We start from the raw sequence: 21,319 nt of genomic DNA on the forward strand, positions 1-21,319 counted from the left end.
CTAGGGAAGCAAAGATTGAATGAAGTAATGGATGCACTGGAATATGAATTCGTGGACTATCCTAACTTAGCCCAAGAGGCCAAAGCTAGAGTAAAGAGAAAGATGATAGCTAGTATTATGGAACAAGAAGCCATTATAATGATTGAGGCAAAAAAGGCAAAACAAAAACTAAAGGTGACCAAGAAACCGAAGGTAACAATAGGTGATGATGAAGGGTCCTCTCACTCAGATATGAGGACCTCACCCTCATTGAGAGGAAGGAAAGGAAGGCCACTGGCAACAAAGCAGAGGAAATGCCTATAAAAGGGGATAAAATGGAAAGAAGAGAAAATATGGGGGAAGTGCTTCAACTTCATCACTATGGGTCACACAAATATTAGAGGTAATGACAAAACCCCTATCTGTTACTTCTTTAAGTCTGCTAGTATCAGACCTGATCAGCATGTTGCTCGTTGTTAAGGATAAGAAGAATGATGAAGGAGTGGTAGTCCAAGCTTCAGGTGTTATAACGCAGAAGGAAAAACTTCTATGAAAGATACTATAGAAGAAGTGGCACCAAAATTGTGCAAGAAAGGTCATCATATGCAATCTATTATGAAGGCTGTGTTTGGGACCCCTTCTATCGAAGGGGGTAGCAAAAGCCCAAATCCAAGATAGGACGTTGAAGTTGTTGTTGCTACTTGAAAGGGAAATGTGTCATATGGCCAATTCTACCTGTTTTGGTGATTAAGTTCTCAACAGACCATCTTGAACTAAATATCTTCATATGAGTATGAGCATAGGTTGAATTAAAGGCAAGTTGCAGAGACAAAGTCCAAATGAGCCAAAATAGAGGGCCCAAAGTGCAACTTTGGGTAAAACGATACAAACATGAGGTTTGAGTGTCTAAATAAGTTGCACATGTCTATTACTATGTTTCTTTCGTCTTGATTTGGCTACTAAGTCATTTTTTCCAAGAAAAGTGCTTTTTGGACTTGATTTAAGCTAAATTGCAAATCCCGGTGAAACCAAGGAGAAAATATATGTTTCCCACACTTAGTCAATTGGATTAAGTGCTAATTATCTTTGTCCAAGTCGTAGGGAAGCTACCAAGGAAAGCCGAAATTTTTTGGAGAAGTTATGCTCAAAAGAGTTGAACTTGCGATCGAGCCAAACTTGACGCTCTCAGGATTTTTTCTTTAAAATCATCGGACCGTGAGAAGTGTCGGTCTAGTGCAACGGACTGCCTTTGCAATGGCTTTGTAGTGATCAACGACTAGCTGACATCACCAAGGTCTAGTGACGCACCAGACCAGTCCGGTTCCCGTCAGTTAAGGAAGGTGGCCAATCAGGATCCCAGACCGGTGTGCACCAGACTGGTGCAGTGCATCGGAGACAGAAAATTGTTTGGGCTTCCATATGAATGAGACAACGACTCTAGGGCCCTTGGGCTATAAAAGGGACCCCTAGGCACCTCCAACCTGCACCCATGCACTCCAAGATCTATACAACACTCCGACACCCTACGACCACACCTACTAGTGGTTTTAGTGAGATCTGAGCGTGAGTATGTGTTGTTTCTGTGATCTTGTGTTCTTGCACTCGTTTCTTTGTGATTCTTGTGTGTGTTGCTACATTATGCTCTTGTGTGTGTACTCTATGTCCCTCCCTTACTCTAAGTTGTGATTGTGATCATTTTTGTAAGGCTATGAGGGACTCCAAGTTCTATAGATTCCTCACAAACGGGAATACTAATATAAGGAAGAAACTGTGGCACTCAAGTTGATCTAGGGTATCACTTGAGAGGGGTTGATTGCAACCCTTATCTAAAGGAGGACACCACAAATTGCAGGTAGGCTTTAGCCAAACCACATGATAAAAATCGTCGTGTCTCTTGTCTCATTTACTTTATTCAATTTTTTCTTCTTCCTAAGTTCTTTTTTCTCACTTCTAATATTGCTCTTAGAATCTTTCATATCTTGGAAGAGCAATCAAGTGAAGGGAACTTTTCTATCGTCTTCTCCACTCAAACTTGGTTTTAGTCTTCTCTAACTCAATTGTTACACCAAGTTTGTGTTGTTTTTAACTATTTTTGTCGGATCACCTATTCACCCCCTCTAGGTTCTCTCACTGCTTTTATAGAAGAAGCAGCGAAGACCCCCAAAGCCGAGAAGGAATCTGAAGCAATATCCCTGCCCGAAGAAGGGGTGAAAGGAAAATCAACTTTTTATGTCAAACACATTATCGACAAAGAGCTTGACATAGAAGGATCAAATGAGTTAGAGGAGTATGTTGAAGCACTTGGTTATCCTACACGGGCTACTAGAGGTGTAATCGGATCGAATACGGACGGATATCAATCAAATCATATTTGTTTTCATATTTTTATTCGGATTCAAATTCGAATACGGATAGCTTAGAATACGAATACAAATACGGATGTTCTCGAATACAAATACGGATAGTCGTGGATCGAATACAGAGCTAATCGGACATAGATAGCGTCGGTAACGAATATTTTTGTTGGATATCGTTACGGGTTTCACAAATAAGTGGAAATAAAATGAAATAATTGATGACATCTTGTGGATTTTATGGTTCAAACATTTTTGAGGATGCTATATGGACATATGCAAATAAGTTACCAGGACCAATAAACATTCTATGAAAGATAATATGAAGTCCCTATGTGAAAATGATAAAGTGAAATATTGATTATGTTGAAACTTGGATACCTATGGTGATTTTACATGTAACTCACGCAATAAGTGGAAGTGAAATGAAAGAATCCCTGGCACATTATGAAATTTATGGTCCAAACATTTTTTTAGAATTCAATGTGTACATATGTTACCCCTCCATCAAATTTCATGATTTTTAGGCTATTTGTGTATTATTATTTTCTTTCTATAGAAAATCATTAAAATGCAATTAAATCCATAAAATATTATAATGTCGACCGAGCATCCGATATAAAGAAACCATCTGGTGACACGTTTAATGTGGCTAGTCGGTTTTTACCCGTATTTGGGCCAAGAGTGGAAATGTGTTAGTGGTAGCTAAAGGTAAAGCCTATATGGAGAAGGTTATATAAACATATTGTGCCTACTCTAGGACAAGGGAGCCGCCAAGGATGTCGAATCTGAAAGGCAAGCTTCAAGACCTATTGAAAGATGAGGGACATTCGTTCCTAGGCATAGGATATTCAAGTATATTGTAATTATTAATATAACACTGTATTCTAGTTGAAGGAATTGACGAACGTTGAAATGTAGATTTGGCTTGAATGTATGATTTTTTATGACTATTGTGCCTTTCTCATGTTGTGCTTTGTTACGAGTGAAACCCGAAAGTACCTTTTTGAGCTGAAGGCGAAAAACACCTTCCATTCTTTTCACGCAGAACAAAGTGATGCAAAAGCAAATCTTACCACTATTACCTACTCATTTTCACTGAAGTTGATGACAATTTTCCCTTTGTTTCGTCAAACAATATAGCTATAAAAAATCATGAATAATATAGTTTATTATGCCGAAGGTGTCAAAATAATGAGGGTAAAATAACTAAACAATAGTCGTTTTCAAACGCACAATTGTAAACTTGACATAAATCTTTTCAATGATTTGACTCTGCCATCCATCCGAAGGTCTTTAGAGCCTTATCATAATTACTAGGTGATTTGTCCCGTCTTCATACGAAGGTCTTTAGGATCTTTTTTATTCTGACTTTGCCTTCCACTTGAAGAACTTTAGAGGTTTGTCACTATTACTGGGTGACCGATCATGCCTTCATACGATGGTCTTTGGGATCTTTTTCTATTGTGACTCTGTCTTCCGCATGAAGGACTTCATAGTCCTTTTATTTTCCATTTTTTACACTTGAAGGTGCAACCTTAGAGTAAATTACATGAGTGGGGGTATTCCCTTATAAGTGATGGGCAAAGTTACATGTGTTACAAAGGCAGTCCAATAAAAAAACTTACAATAAATTTACTTTATCAAACGAAAATCCCCTTGTAAGGAAAAAGGGTACTAGCCTTGAAAACACAAAAAAATACATATATATAATACATAATGCCTACGAAGCTCGTCAGCATTCCATGACCTTGGGATTGCATTTCCCTCCATGTCCTTTAATCTGTATGACCCTGGTCAATTCGAAGCAACAACTAGGAGAGAACCTTCCCACTTTGACTGAAGCTTGCCTGCTGTGTCAGGGTTGACCACACTTCGAATCATAAGATGTCATAGCATTATATTTTTCAACTTAACTTTTATGTATCTCCACTTTGTTGTTTCAGCTTGATATTTACTAATCTTCTCAATTGCTTCGAGTCTGACTTCTTCTATGGTATCTTTGAAAAAAAAACTCTGTTGGTATATTCGGCTGCAGCAATGACCCTTGCTAATCCTCTTTTTAGTTCTTCTAGAGAAACGGCTTCGTCCTCGAAGAGAAACTTGAAGGAGTGAAGCCAGTGGATCGAGACACCAAAGTGTTGTGACTCCAAACTAAGTTAATTTATCAGACAATTTACCCTTCGACAATCCAACCAAGAGCTTTGAAATTCCCAATAAGATGATGCCATTAGCACTTTCTACTAACCCGTTAGATTCTGGGTGTCTAACTGATGCAAAATGTATAGTTGTACCTACTTTACTACAAAAACATCTGAACGTTTTGGAATCAAATTGTGTTTCATTATCTATAGTTAAAGATCTTGGAACCCCAAAACGACATATCATATTCTGCCAATAGAATTTCTACATAGTAGCCGAAGTTATAGTTGCTAGCGCCTTCGCTTCAATCCATTTGGAGAATTATTATATTGCGACTAATATTGTTCAACATATTAGTATAATTTCTCTAAGACAAGCCATTCCATTAAAAAAATAATAAGATCAGTAAGAACTCGATCCTTTGATCCAAAAAGCTTCATAGGGAATTTTCTATAGAAGTCTAACTATTATAGTTTCTCTTTTACTTTGTTTCAAAAGAGGGTATATTCTAATTCTCTTGAATTTCTCTATTTTCCTTTGTTCGCGAGGTCGACGGATGGAGACCAGGCCTGAGTGTCCCACAATAGTCAAGATATATATATAGGGTTCGATTTTTCGAGCGAGATCGAGAAACCAGTAAATTTACCGATGCCCGTCGAGTACGGGATGTATTTTTCGGTTTGGTTTTCTGTATATTTTGGTTCCAAATTTTAAAATATGAAAAGTCCACATTGCTAGCCAAAACGAAATTTTGGTACAGTAAAAAACGAAAAGGTGAACCAGAATGGTACTCATTATTCACTTTCATCTTCCCATGTCAAACCACAGCATTCCTTAGGGGACCCCCATTCCTTACCACTTTATGCCAACAATAGCCGGTCAACCTTTTTCTATTACAAAACAGAAATACTGATACACGCAACCGAGTTACGAAAAAAGAATTGTCTCCGATGTAACTATGCAGCAACTCACTTCTGGTATCACTGTCTCCACACATTACAGAATAGCAAACATCCAATTCCTTGAGTCCACACCGATTTCAGGGTTTTACCAGGACCCTGTGAACTCCTTGCACACTCGAACACGACCGCAAGCATCAATTTCTCAAGCCAGATGTGACTGGCCGTAACACCAACTCTAGGCTTAGGTTGTGAAGAATAGATTGAATCAATTGCTAAATGAACTTGTGATTGATCTCTGTGGACACCGATATACACATTGCTACTTGCATCAACGTCACAATATCGTGCATCCACATCTGTTTGGCTTCGGAGAGTTTGACTGTTGCTTCTCTGAAAAGGGGAGGTACAACATTTTAAGGACACACCAATATAGATACAAGACCGATCAGCAGATATTGCAAGCTAGCTAGCTAACACGCCTTCATATAATGGGCAAACAAATCAATCAACTGAAAAATATAACTTCTGTTATGCCTTCCATGTCAACCCAGCTCCATACCTGATCAGATTTTCTATGGTTTTGACTAGGCATGTTTTTGACCAGCAACTTATTCTAGTCAGTGATCAACAAAAGCAGAAAATACAAAAGAAGCTATACAGAACAGCACTAAGGATAGAAGAACTAAATTCAATCCAATGCCTAAGTCACAAGTTGCACAAAGAATTAAGGGCCCAAAATATTTGACTAACAAACCAACCTAAAGTGGAGTACGGCCTAGAAATTAACAATGATGACCTGCATAAATACACCTAAATAAGCATTCCACATTCTTTCTATTTTGGGGTGAGATTGCAAACATAGCTCAGCAGAAGCATTTAACGGATTGTATCTAGATGGTGATGGTCAAACTTTCAATTACAGTAGCACAAGAAATTTCAAGCATCTCGAGCTTAGAACAGGGAAAACATCAAACAGACTAGGAAATTAACACGAACAATTTCGAGGACAAAAGAATATTACCACTGTTTTTAGATTGGGGAGGCCGCACAACAACATGCATTGTAATCACACTTCCAGGAACTTCTCCAACTGGGACACGAGATTCAGCAAGAGTTCTGCTATTCTCCAGTATCCTTCCAACATTGATGAGCTTCACATCATTGACAGTTTTTGGAGCTATTTCTTTATCTGTGAACATATATGGAAAATAGTATCAACACAGATATAGTTCACCGAGGTTCTGGAGGACTGAAATATGCCAGTAGCTACATAAAAATATTCTGAGGAAATGTCAAAAAGGCAAGTGTTTAAAATATTTTAAAAAAAGACGATAAGATGACTAAAAAATGTTAACTCTCAGATTTAGACAGATTATCAATCATCACGGAAAAACCCTGAAATATGATTAATTGTGTTATCATTGTTTCCTTAATAATGTAAACTTTTCATATTGTGGTATTATTGTTTTCTTATTACTGTGAACTTTCCATTGCTATTAATCACTCGCTAATAAGACCTGAAGCTTCTTGCCACCTATGAATTCTTTCAGTTTAAGCCCGCTAGAATTTGTCAACTTCACCAAACATAAACAGCAGCACAGCTTCACAAAATCAATAGCGTTTACTTGTGGAACTATCACACAGATATGGTAGACAAAGCTCATACTGCATATAATGTTGTTTCTTCTAGTACTTTCATGCAGTTACAAGCTTAATCCAGTCATATCTGTCTTAATAACAAACGAAAACATTCTGATGGCTGGCTTCAACAAAGTACTACTAAGAGGAGGATCCCCTAGTTGTTCAGAATAAAGTAAAAAAAAAAAACACAAAATATTTTGATGCCCATCTATGGACATGACGAGGTAAGAAAACTGGCAGTCACATTGAGCCACAGAATATCAGGAAACGGCCCTACCATCACATCTTTGCAAAGGACCATTACCAAATATGTACTAAGAGTTCTAGCAGGTAGAAAAAAAATTCAGGTCATACAATCAGGAACAAAAATCCTCTGCGCATCCCTATACGCCATGCAATAAAGAGGAAAACCAAGCACAGGCATATCTATCCATCTCAAATACAAGAAAATAATTTCTATATCTATACTCTGGCATGGAAGGTAGCAGTGTTGCTACTATAGGTAAGGGTGCTTTAAAAAACATCACCTGGACAAGGGTCTGAATAACCGACTACCCCAAGAACAGAACAAACAGCGCACTGAATTCGGGCATGTTTGGTTTCAATTAGTTCTAGGACTAAACTTTAGTCCTAGGACTAAACTTTAGTCCCTATATGTTTGGTTTTAGGGACTAAATAGATTCTAAAGTCATTAAATACATTGTCCAAAGACTCAAATACCCTTAGAATATACTCATAATATTAGTTATCTATAAAAAGGTAAGGGCAACATGATAATTATGAGCTTTTAGTCTCTTTTAGCACCTATGTGAAGGACTAAAGACTAAATCATTTTAGTCCATATTTTAGTCCTAGTGTTTGGCAAAAAAGGGACTAAAAGGGACTAAAAACTAGAGACTAATCTTTAGTCCCTCTAACCAAACACCCCCTTCATCATACGACTATCACACACATCCCATTAGATGCAGCAACATAGCCAGTGGGTCTTCGATAGAAAGCAAATCCCATCACGAAAACTAACAGCTCCAACCCCACAACCCACTAGAACCATGGTCCAAAATGGCGTTTCTTGTTCCCAAACGGCCGAACGGGTAAAGACAGGACAGCGGAACAAGCAACCTCCCAAAACAGCAAGCGTCAACATAGCAGAGCTGTATATATACGCAACGCAACTGAAGCGAGCGCATAGTATAGATAGAGAAGAAGAGGGGGCAGGGCAGTCGACACTCGACAGGTCTCCCCACCCTGCGGCCACCGGGCGAGGACGAACTCCTTGAGCGCGGCGACGGTGGTGTTGGGATCGTACTTGCTGGGCCCGATGTCGGTGCCGTCGGACAGCCGGAACTTCACCTCGATCGGCTCCTTCACGCCAGCCATCTCCACGGGCCGGGTCACGAGCGCCTTCCACCCCACCAACCCCTCCTCTTCTCTCAAGTTCCCACCAGGCAACAGGAGCAACCGCCAGGGCAGGGGAGGGAATCCGCACAGGAATTCAGGGGGTAGGAAAGGGCTGCCAGAAATCCGAGCAGGGAGGGCAAGCACCGATCCGGATCCGACGGAGGATCCGATCTTCTGCGCGAGGATTTAGAATTGCTTCGTGGGGAGCAAAGCGGGGAGGAGACGGCCGTATCGAGGCGGAGCCGCGGAGGACAGGGAATTGTGGGCGATTTAATACATACACCCTCTACGATCTTGATATTTAGTACTTCTTAACACATATTCAAAGGGGTTTTTTTAAAACTGATGACACATAATCAAAAGTTGATGAGAATTAAGACAAATCTATTAAACATAATTAGTTCATAATTTGACCCTATGATGCTATAGTAGATATTTGTTAATCATGCATTGATTAGATTTAATAAATTTGTCTCGTCTTTTAATCTCAGCTATGTAATTTAAACATCCTATGTGTCACGTAGTAAACTTTAATATCCGTAACATTGGACTTTATTGTGGTCTTCCTTTGACTAATATTTTTCTTATCTTATAATATATAATTCATAGAAATAAAAGTTTGATATTAAAAAGTACTTCTAAATAAAAATCTAATACAACTCCTTTTGTATTATAAGATTTTTATATGATTAGGTTAATTATTAGTTAAAGTAATACGATTTCAATTTAAAATCTGTGCAGGTATTACATTTTAGAACAAGGGAAATACTATTATGTTCTTTTTATTTGTCGCATTTTAGTTCAAAAGTAATTTAAGGGTGATAAATATTTGAGAATGAAGGTAGTATGTTATAATGGAAAATACAATTAGTTGTTAAACGTTGTGACTACAAAATTTATTTAACAATTGTCGGTGTTTTGTACCTCGCTCCGACAAGTAAATTTATTGTAGCGTTTCGAGCTCCGGAGCGTGTGCGTGGAGAGCATGAGGTTTATAATGGTTCGGGTAGAACATCCCTACTTTCAGTCATCGATGGCTTCTACCAGCACCATTGATGATCAAACTCGTAGTAGGGATTAAAGCGGTCGAGTGAGGGAGGAGACGCTCCTAAGTCTCTTTATCGAGGTCAAAGTGGAGCTTAGAAGCTGAAGGGTGGAGTTCTAGCTAAGTCTTGGCTTGGCTGGGCTCTGGCCTCCTGGTCTCTCCTTTGGACTGATCGATCCCCTTGTCTGGAGGCTAGCCTCTCCCTTTTATAGGATGAGAGGGGGGTCGACCAGCGGTGGCTTCCCTAGGAAGAAGTCGTAAAGCAAGGGTAAAACCAACATTTTACCTCGTGTGGAGCCACACGTACTCGTGGGGCCTAGGGCGATAGGGTTGCCTAGTTGTCTCATGTTTCCTGTGGCGAATGATGTGGGGGCGGCGATGGCCTCAGGCATCATCATTTTGACTATACCAATCCCTAGCCTTCGTAGCCTGGGGCTCGATGTAGCCCGTCGTATAGTGCCCTGTGGGAGGTCTACGTACTCAGGCCTAGTTCAATAGGCCATAAGTGTGTCGTAGGGCGAGGGGTGCATGGGCCATCAATGTGCCGCGGTTCGAGAGGCTCGTAGGTCATGAGTGCTATGCGACCCGAAGTGCTCGAAGGTCATGAGCGGGAAGTGGACCGGCGCCGCGTTGTGGCTCGGTGCCATGCGTGGTTGAATGCGATCGACTATTTATGGCGAGTAAGTCTTGGGCCGGGCGCGGGATCCATTCGAGTAGTTCCCTTCCGACACACCCGGTCTCTCCTGTCAGGTTCCGCCACGCTCGACCCTAGGCTCGGTGCCGCGAGATTCGACCTGAGTGGGTCCTTTCAAGGTTGACGTATCTATCTCTCCCAACTCACCGGCATGTCGTAGCGACCAGAGATCCTTTCCCCCAGTGTGCTTGCTGATCGGTGGGTCACAGAGACCGAGGATCATTTCCCCGACAACAATCATATCGTTTGTTTTTATACATCTTGCAATGGGGCTCTATAATGTCACTCGAAGTGTCTTGAAGTTACACCCAATATTGTCACTAGTCGTGCATTATTCCAACTCATATAAATACATGCGGTAGTCCAACCTAGATACATACAGGACACATGCTTTAGCATCAGTGGACACGCTCATACATACGGGCCAAGCTATATACAGTTTAGGGGTGCATCCGCAACCCTTAAAATACAAAAATAGTTATATTGAGTAAATTTTCACCTTACATGTATCTCCAATATTTGATATCTATGCACCCATAAGACAGTCATACCTATAAGTTTGCCTCTAGCTTCCCAATTGCTCACACGTCTTTGAATAAGACTTCACACATCGCTAGATTAGATGCATATTGTTCTGCATTGGGTCATGAGTCTAAATTATAGGCAAAACAAGAAAAATAGATGGAAGAATCAATGTAGTAAAAGTGTGTATACATTACCACAGTTAATAAAACATTTTTATTAATATTAATAATAGATGGTATACAAACATTTGTAATGTAATTAGAAAAGCTCGAAACATTTTTTGCACGAATAACATAATTTGAATCTTGATCAAGAGCAAAGCCCTATGCAGGGTTGTACCGCTTGGGTTTCAACGAAATCCGGGATTTTTTCCCGTTCCCGCTGTTAGACGAGATCGAAATCTCAACATATTTTTAGAATTTTTCGTTCTGAATTTTTGGATTTCAAAGAATCACAAAAAATATGGGAAAATAAAATTCTATAAAAAAACTAGATGTTCTCATAAGCGCAACAATATATTCTTTATTCAAAAATTCATGTTTTAGTATCACAAATAAAATTAATTTGCTATAGAACCCTAAACCCTTCCCAGCCCCATATCCTTTGTCTCTCTACATCTAACGATGAGATATTTTTCTTCTCACTCTCTCTACTCCTCCCCTAACTCGTGTCGTCGACGACTAAACCCACCCTGAAGATGTCAGGATCAGCTCGAGATACACCCTTTGTTGACGAGATCCTTTGCAGCAACATCTGCGACAGCTAGCCGGCTAACGACCGACTGTGGCCTAGCCCAACACGACAGCTATTGGACATTACAATAGAGGAACTGTTCGCATCAGGGGAGAAGCTAGGTAATTCTTAATGGGTGCAAATGCACCATTCAAAATGTAAATCTTATAAATTTAGTTAAATTTTTATTATATATGCACCCCTTAAAAAATCTTATACATCCACAAAGCTAAATACAGCCTCCTCGATTTTGCTCTGTCTTCACCTCGGATCACCTTGCACATATTCAGCCTATCCTTACAACCGCCTCTCTATCTCGGAGCATGCGCAAGGACACATCCTCCTCTCCTACTGCAGCACGACCTCCTCTCCTGGTGGCGGTGTAGCCACCCCCGACGTCCAAGGCGGACCTCGCGATGGTTGTGGATCTTGTGGTTGTGGGTCTCGTTGTCCGCGATGACGGGGGCACCCACAGTGGCGGATCTCATTGTCTGCGGCGGTGGCGGTTCCAAAGGCGATGCGGGCAGACTGAGATCTGGTGCAAGTGCTTGACGAGATGAAGATATGGTGGCGAGCGCATGCAGATGCAGAGGTGGAGATCCATCGAGCACGCGCGATGGTAGGGCGTGTCTCTCTCTGGCGGCGGTGGTGCGAGACCGCGGGTCAACTTTGATGCCCGCTCGTGCCCAAGAGCAGCGGAGACAGGCCCCACGGGGCGGGACACATGTGGTGCAACAACAGCAAAAGAGAGTGCGGTGCTCCACGCCGTATGGTACGGCGTGGGCCACTGGTTCGACCATTGATGTCGTGATGGTAAGGGTGACAATAAGTTCTAAATTGTACACTATAAAATTTAAGGATCAGATCAGATTATGATCAGACTCGATTTTTATTTATTTTTTTGAACTAAAATTTATTTAGGAATATAAGGAATTATGAAGAACATTTAAATTGCGATCCATTATCACCTATTCGTGGCGGTGGTTGCACTTGCACTAATAATCGCCCACGTACAGATACCAACAGTTCGGGCACCTGCCCGGGTGACATGGGAATCTGTGATGAATACAAATCAGTGGGATGAGGATGCACGGGGACGACGGGACGGGACGGCAACGTCGCTCTTCAGGTCGGCTCGGTGGAACATCTTGAGTCGAATTTGCTGTGGAGGAAAGACAACATCGTATTTCTCGAGGTCGTGGCAACCTGTTGCTATCGCCGTTGAGTTGCGCGGCGGCGGTTCCGTTTGTGTGGCCGTCACGAGAATAGGTAGTGTGTCCTCCTCCTGTAGTCCTATCTACGGTAGTTCCGGCAGTTGCAGTTCCGTTTATCTATGGTACTAGTAGGAGCTAGGAGGACACAGATACGGACACGAAGACGGGTATGGCCGAGTGCTAGCTATAGCTGTTAGGTTAGCTGAAAAAAGGAATTTGAAAGAGTACTTCCTCGGATCTCTATCTTAGGGTGTGTTTGGTTGGAGAGTCAAATAGAATAGAGTGGCTCCATTCCGGTATTTGAGAATGGAGCCGTTTTATTCTGCTTTTGGTAAAAAGAACAGAATCGTTCCATTTTTTGTTTGGTTGAAGAGTAAAATAGAGCGGAGCCGTTCCATTTTTTTTTGGTTCAAGAGCCATATAGGTGTAGAGGGGAGGAGATGAAGGAGAGCGCTCGCATCCGATCGTTTTTATGGAGCGGGAGCGTTCCAACTACTTATAGTAAATTTCCATGGAGATCCAGGAGCCGCTCCACTCTTATTTCATTGGAAACCAAACATCCAAAAAATTGGAATGGAGTCATTCTATTCTTCCCCATTCCTCAACCAAACGCACCCTTAAAGATCACCAAAGTTTGTCATATAAGTCAATGTTTTAAAACTTTGATTGTTAATAACAAAATATTCATAAATATTGACTAAATAAAAATAAAACTATTGCATTTATTATTAAAACATCTAGCACAATATATAATTTCTTTAATTTAAAAATAATTATTTTTATAGATACTATAGATTAAAGTTTCAAAACTTTGATTTAAAATAAACCTTCGTAACATTCAGATAGGGAACGAAGGGAGTAGCTCCTAGCCAAGCTACGCCATCATGGACAGTCGGTGCCATGTGTTGTTTCCATGCTCGTGTGACCTCACTTGTGGCTGTGGGTGCTCTTTCCTGGCTATACAGTCAGTCATATGTGGATGTTCACGCAAATTAATTTAAAAGTACGTAACTGTTGAGAAACTACCCTTGATTTGAACTGACCTGAGCGAGCGAATGAGTATAGTATACTATCACATATCTTACTCTTTATTTCAAACTCTATTATATATACAGTATAATTTATAGTGCAAATACCCTATTTTATAGGGTCTGCGGACAGCCTAATGGCAAGTGCATCGCCATCCAGCAGTTAGGGCTCACGGCTTATGCGAACACACGCACTAAAATATGGGGGGTAGTAAGCAGTTAATTACTGGTTCTCCATCTCCAAGAATGGGTTAGTTATAGCATCTCCAACAATACCTTAAATCGGTGCCTTAAATTGAAATATAAGGCTATACGTAGAAAAAACACTCCAGCAATATCTTATTTTATAAAATTTGGTCAAAAAAATTATAGGGTACAATCTCAAGTATCTCAAATATATAGTGGGTTTCCCTATAATCTAAATTTGAGACTTTATTGTTGGAGCGTGATTTTTTGATGGTATTCTAAATTCTATAAAATATACTTATTTTTAAATTATTGAGTATTTTTATATATCTTGGAGATGCTCTTACCGCCGGGTCACCGTGTCCTGGGCGGGTGGGCCTGGCCGTGTCCCGCCGTCTCATTCACCCAAAGAACGCCGTCGCCACCGGCGGCTGCGCCGTCTACATCAGTTCACCATCCGGAGAAAAACGATCCCCGCGCGCAAGCTAAAAGCTTCGTCTTGCGTGAACGAAACCTCTCTGTCTCCAAACCATTCCCGTGTTAGGAGAGAGGAAAAAAAAAGAAAGGTAAGTAGCTAGGGCAAGAATAGAGACCTAGTCAGTCACCCATGACCCACCCAGTTGTCAACGAGAATATCATCTCTTATAGCTTATATATATATATATATATATGAGTATATGACAGGACTATCAGGTTATCAGCTGTGGTAGTTCAGATGCCACTGTTCCTTCTCTTGGAGCTATCCTTTGGGAGGGTTATACTAACAACCTGACAAAGCTTAACCAACTTGAAAGCTTAATAATAATCAATAATTCAGTGATCCTCGTGCACATGGCCACGCCGAGCTGGGGTGCAGTGCCTAGCTAGGGCTGCACTGTCTTTTCGCTCGGAGGCATGGTCCAGCGCCCTGACCTACTGATTAGGCAATTCCCCGGCATAATAAAAAGAAAGGAAAAGGGCGAGGGATCCTCATCAGACGGAGGATCTAGCATGTTATCAGCTTCAGACTGTCAGAGTGATGTTCGACGAATCATGATTCATGGACATGCCTTTTCCCATGTTTCATGCTCTGTCCGATACAATTTTCATTACGGGATTGTATCGTTGGCTACTCCCCTCCATTCTAAACTACTCTTTCCTTCTGTTCTAAAATAGTTGACGTTGTAAATTTAGACACGGGTAATTTAGAAGAAGTAAAAAAGATGTACTACCTCGGTCCGTTATCTCCATTCGTTATTGAATATTTGTCGTCCGCTAGTTCATTTTTGAACTAAACAGCGACAAATAAAAAAACGAAAGGAGTAGTACGTATAATAGAAAGATAGAGAAATAACAGAGGTAGAGATGCATCGTGAAAAAGAAAATGTATTTTGAGAACATAATGTTATATTCGTGTCGTCGCAGGGTCGCCTTGGCAGCCAACGTACGAGGATCCGGGAGGTGCGTTACTGCGGTCATACCTTCTTAACACGACTGCTGAACGCCAAATTTGGCAGTACTAGTTTTGCCGGACGATCCACGTGTAAGCTCGAACGATCTGGCCCTGCGACAGTCTAGCTTGTTATCCCGGCCCGTTCTGGATTAGATCAGTTCAAGCGACTGATTTGTTGCGAGACCTTCCTTGTTTCTTGTGATATTTTTGTTGGACTTCGCTTAGGATAAGGTCCAGACCTCCTCCCCTATAAGTATGAAAGGCTACGACCGATTGCAAACACACAATCCAATTGAACCAATCTATCTACATTATTTGTTTTCATGTCTTAGGTTTAGATGCAGCGTAGCTCTAGTTGTAGTTCCCTAATCTCAATCTTCACCTCTATTCAGCTCTACGTCGTCTAGAGGTGCTTTGGCTGGCCTGCCGACACCAAAGCAACCCAATATCCTTCCTCCCGATGAGGTCCCTACCGAAAAGCGAGATCTTGGTTTTACCAGAGTTCTTTATGCCATCGCGAAAGGTTCGCCACTCATATGCAGACGGTCCACGCGCCTGCAGAGGAGGAGCACATCTCTCTACATAGTCACGGACGATCTGATTACATATCGCGGATGGTCCACACTCCTACAAAGAGGAACCCAAGGTCATGCATGACGTGCATGGGCCCTAGGCTTCATTTAGTGTTTGGCCCAAAAAGGTGCCAACACACTTTTTGGTGACTCCACTAGGGACGAGTGTGTTTCAGATCTATTAGATCGACCACGATGGTCAGTTCTAATGTCTCTAGATAATATCCTTAGGTCGACTATGGAGAGTATGTCAACCGATGAGCAGCGACGATTTAAAGACCTCATGAATCAATAGGATGATGAGGCACTACTACAACGTGCCTGAGTGTGCGAAGATCACAGCGAAGAAAAAGTTCTTGTCACATTTCACGGTGGATCGACATCAGAAGATTATCAAGCAAGGGGAGATCAGGCTTGGCTCCCTCACAACTTCGCTCTAAAACAACAATGTAAGTAATTCTAATGACAATTAATCTATCTCTACTAACTATTAAGAAGGTAACATAGACCAAGACCTGCCCCCGCGCACCTTATGTGTGTGGCATGCACCTAGGGGTGAAAACGGTCGGAAACGATCGGTAAACACTAAAATCATTTTCGTTTTCATATTTTTCCTCGGAAACGAGATCGGAAACGGTAACTCCGGAAACGAAAACGACATCGGTAATTCGGAAACATCGGAAACGAAAGTTCGGTACGAAAATTACACCAGTTACGATCGGAATCTAAAATTCGATCGGTAAAAACTTTAACATGTACCCTCAATTGACTTCAAAAAATCACGCAAGTCATACATTTATATAAAATTAGTAATAATATATAAGGTAGGAGATCACAATAAATATATAAGGTAAGAAGTATACAATAATAAAATCATTATTATGCATTTAAATAAAGTAGAATCAAGATATGTATAATGATATGACACTAACATTCTATTTGTACCCCTACTACTTGGCATAGTCAATATAATTAGTGTCCTCTTAGTCCTTCTTAAGTTCTCGTGTAAATTATAAATATATGTATCAAGAGTAATAATAGATAAGAAAAGATAAATAAGATTTATAAAAGTTTCAAACGATTCTAAACTATATATCATTAGATAGATCTTGATTTTAGAAAAATAATAAAATTAGTTTCACATTTTTCTAAGCTAAGATGAATTTATTATGAATTTATAAAGGTCATCTCAGATTTAATATTTTTCTGAAAAATACCGAATTCATTACCGACGGTAAAATACCGGATGAAAACGGTAATTTCCGGAAACGGTCGGAAAAAGCCTAAACTGTTTCGGTTTCCGATTCCGATTTTTTCTACCGATTTCATTTCCGTATTTTCGGTAACTGTTTCCGTTTCCGTTTCCGTTTAGATCTAAATTTCGGTAAAATTTCGAAAACAATTCCCGGTATCCAAAAATTACCGTTTCCGTTTTCATCCCTACATGCACCTGCTCTCCCACTCACGTTGCATGCAAGCATGCAACTATGCAAGCTATGGGTGCCCCCCTCATCCACTCATGCTGCATGCAATCGCCGAAGCTAGGCCGCGTGGCTCCCTCCGCTCAGGCTTCATGCGTTCTTGTCGAGACAAATTTTTGCATGTGTTCTTAATTAAAATGAAAATCTGAAAAATCTGAATGTAGCTTAGTTGGTCGACAGTATGCATATACGCCCAGACCCGACCCCTCAAGTCCAAGTCATCGTCGAGGCAATTTTTTACATGTGTTCTTAATTAAAAACCCTTTTATGTTGGTCAAGTTTTTTTAATAGTTATACCCAGTTTCTTAGGCATACTTCTCTTTGTGCACAATATATAGAAAATGGTGACTAACTATCAACTACTGTCAAATTTACTCAATCATTTCCACAACAATTTTACAACATACTGCTTATAACTAGCAGATATGAATGCTCATATGTGAAAAGTAAGGATATGAAACTTATACCAAATGTCGTGTTAGCTACTCACAAGAGTACATTATTTATCTCCCATATTGTTTGATCTATTTTAACCTACTTATCAATGCATACAGTTATGCTATACTAGCTTTTATGGATGTTCAATTCGGAAGGATGAACTGAACCGTGTGCATTTGGTTCTTTCTCGTCCTTCCAAATTGGGTTCTTGTTGTGTTCTCAGTTGCATCTGGGCAATGAATGATTAATCAAGTTTTCCCAGTTAAATCTTCGACTGTGAATAGATACCAAAGCATTCGGTATATACTTAGAGTATAATATTAGTGTTAAGGTGATATTTTGCTACACGGTTTTTTCATATCATAGTGACAGTTGTCATTACATATCTATGTTTTATACAGTTTTTTAACTCTCGTAACAACGCACGGGCACATATCTAGTTAACCATTATATAGATAAGCAAAGGGATCAATTAGAACACCGTATAGGAGGGTGAAAGAATCACTCAAGAGACTCACACGTGTGTTTGAAAAATCTACTATCCCTAGTTTTCCATCTCATGAGATCACAGTAGAGGCGAAATCGCTAGACACATCGGTGACAAATGGGCCTCTGTAGTCCCAGCCATTATATGATATGCCAATGAACTCATATCTAGGGCAACCACTGCCCCACAACCCCTATGCAGATGACAACACCCCTGAACACGGACAAATCGTCTGAGTATAGTCTCGAACCATTCGTCCCTAGACCAAACCGTCCGATAACCCACCACGGACCGTTTGGCGCCCCGTGTGGAGCATTCGATGACCTAGCATGGATCGTCTAGTGTACAACACTCAGATTGGTACAATATTCATAATGTACAGCCACACTCTACACCATAGCAGCACTACCATCCTCCACCTTCAGTCCACCAAAGCCGAAGCTTTCCCACACCCAGGGTCGAGTATCACCCAACGCATAAAGAGTTAGAGGGGTTCACACCACCACACACAGATTATTCTCATACGGGTAACCGACATAACAATGCCCAGCCACCTAAGCCTCATGTCTCAGGATCCAGACCTATACCACTGGCTAGCATGGATAAAATTAGAGAAGAAATAGCGGAATTATTCTGAGACAAGCTAGATATAAGTATGTCCAATTTAGGGTCATCATATTAGAAACCATATGATCACTGATTTGACGTTATACCACACCCACAAGGGATTAGGATACTAGATTTCTCTAATTTTTTTGGTGAGTGTGGTAAAAGCACACATGAGCACATAGGCTAGTTTTTAGCACGATTGGGAGAACTGGTTGATAAAGAAGCCTTTTGTGTCCGCATATTTTCTTTGTCCCTTACCAGTATTGCTTTTGTATGGTATGTTGCTTTGGCTCCTAACTAAATTAATTCCTAGGGGGGTTTAGAACATAAATCTCATGAGCACTTTTCTCCGAGGAATATGAATTAGAGTTGGTTGATCTAGTATCACACCGACAAGGACATGAAGAATCGGTTAATGATTATACCTAGAGATTCTGGGACACTATAAACCGATGCTTCTAGATCTATGTCGCAAATAAACAGTTAGCTAGTTTAGCTATTAATAGGTTATGTTCATACTTAAAATAAAAAGTGGATGGCACCCAATTCTTTTCACTAGCTCAACTGCATCAGTGGGCTTTGGCTTGTGAAAGCCGAAGCAAAGAAATTCTAGAAATGGCTGATCATAATGTACATCATGATAGCTTAGATGATGAGTCTAAGTATGTATATGCCATTGAACTTGTTTGGCATGCTAAGGCCAAACTTCTAGCGTGCTCTTTTTTACAGCCAGTTCAAAAGAATCGGCAAGAAGAAGTTAAATTTACATTTAATGTTGCCAAGTGTGACAAGATATTTGACGAGTTACTTAAAAGTGACAACATTAAGATAACTCATACCATTCCATCGATGGATGAGTTGAAAAGACATGCTTTATTGTAAGTGGTATACCTCTTTTTCTCATATAGATTGATAGGGAACCATGTCAACACACTAGAGCTAACATCCAAGAAGGTCTTGGTTTGGCTAGATGGTCGATAAAGGCAAAGGCAAGAGTATTGTCATCGGTGAGCCTCACACACTCGACAAGGCAACTCACATTCTTTGCAAGGAAGTAATTGCCCAAAAGGACAACTCCTAGCAGAAATTGCCCAAAGGACGACTCCAAGGAAGTAATTGGCCATTAGATCTAAGGGTGCCGGCAAGCAAGCACGATCAAACATTAGACCAAAAGTATTCTGCCCAGTGCCCACTGGACGGTCTAGGCCCTAAGATCGAAAAGTCCAGACTCCACGAGGACAGTCCGACTACCTACCGCAGATGATCTAAAGACGATAGAGGCACCAGTAACCCTAAACATTTAGACCGTGACATCTAGAAATAAGAACATGGAAGCAAAATACATCCATTAGTGTCGGTCCTACTTTTGACCTGCTTCTCTCTAAATATATAAACAAGAAGGCCATTCTACACAATTGTCTAGCAAAACAATCAAAGTCATTTGAAGGAAAGAAGTGATCTATGCGGGGAAAAGCTAACTAAATCGGCCTAGGAAGTGGCACGACAAATGTCATCCACTCATGGCTCGTCTATCTCTAGGGATGTCATGGTACTTTCCACATGCATACTTGTTGGGGGTCTGCTTCATAGCCGAAGGTCCTGTAAGAAGAAACACCTTCGGTAGATCAGCACTGAAATAATGTCGAAGCTACCTTCCAGGGAACTTCGGCATAACGACATGCTTTGAGACGAAGGGTTGCACCGACTTAAAGATGAAAAGACATATTGACCCATGATAGTTTGTGTCATGATTGTAATTGATTGTAAAGGGTATAAATGTAATTTCATACAGGTTGCACCCTGTGCCTATAAATAGATGAACAGTACCCCCGTACTGTTCACGCTGACTTGTACTCGCTCGTGCGTCACGCTTGTACTTTCTCCTTCTGTCAAGCCGAAGGTACAAATGTAATTCTATATTATTTCTGTTTACCCATGATAATATAATAAAGTTGAATTAATAATGTTATATGATTATTCATGTTGTCTCTTATATTTCACATGCTTCTTCTTTCATTAACATATACTGCGATCATGAAGGTACGTCCTTCATGACCTTCGTCTGAAGATCATTATATCCTAAAGGAAATAATGCTTCGAAGGACGACAGGCATTAACCTTTAACATTTTGTGTTGCCTTGTTCTTAATTCATAGCATTTGAGAACAAGTCCCCAACATTGGCGCCCACCTCTGGTGAACTCACTTCCACTTTTGAGCTGATGGCTTCGTTCAACAACCAAGCCAAAGCATCTTTGGCTACGAAGCTGGTGTTTCCGATAACATGCAGCTTAGGTTCAGAGTCGGCTAACAAAAAGCAGAAGAAGGAAGCACAGAGAAGGGTGCAGCATGTTGGGGTACAGGGACCCTTCATCAAGTCAAAATGGTCCCACATCCCAATCACCTTCTCCCAGGAGGACCTTCAGCTCAAAGATTACCCTTATAATGATGCTATGGTCATA

At 40.7% G+C, this 21,319-nt stretch overlaps 1 protein-coding gene across 2 annotated transcripts; it reads right to left on the reverse strand.

Annotated features, from left to right (window-relative positions):
• Window positions 1-5,201: 5,201 nt before the first annotated feature.
• On the reverse strand, window positions 5,202-8,691 carry LOC100285333 (uncharacterized). Of its 2 annotated transcripts, none has more exons than NR_182204.1 (3): window positions 8,325-8,691; window positions 6,399-6,566; window positions 5,202-5,767 (listed from the first exon to the last, which is right to left on the reverse strand). NR_182204.1 is itself a non-coding variant. In NM_001158225.2 (3 exons), the coding sequence occupies exons 1-3, from the start codon at window positions 8,393-8,395 to the stop codon at window positions 5,712-5,714; spliced, it is 357 nt and encodes a 118-aa protein (NP_001151697.2). In that variant the 5' UTR covers window positions 8,396-8,691; the 3' UTR covers window positions 5,202-5,711. The 2 variants fall into 2 exon arrangements, 1 of the variants encoding a protein (NP_001151697.2); NM_001158225.2 differs by having other exon boundaries at window positions 8,263-8,691.
• Window positions 8,692-21,319: the final 12,628 nt, after the last annotated feature.

Source organism: Zea mays, chromosome 9, assembly GCF_902167145.1.
Source record: "Zea mays cultivar B73 chromosome 9, Zm-B73-REFERENCE-NAM-5.0, whole genome shotgun sequence".
Lineage (NCBI taxonomy): Eukaryota > Viridiplantae > Streptophyta > Magnoliopsida > Poales > Poaceae > Zea > Zea mays.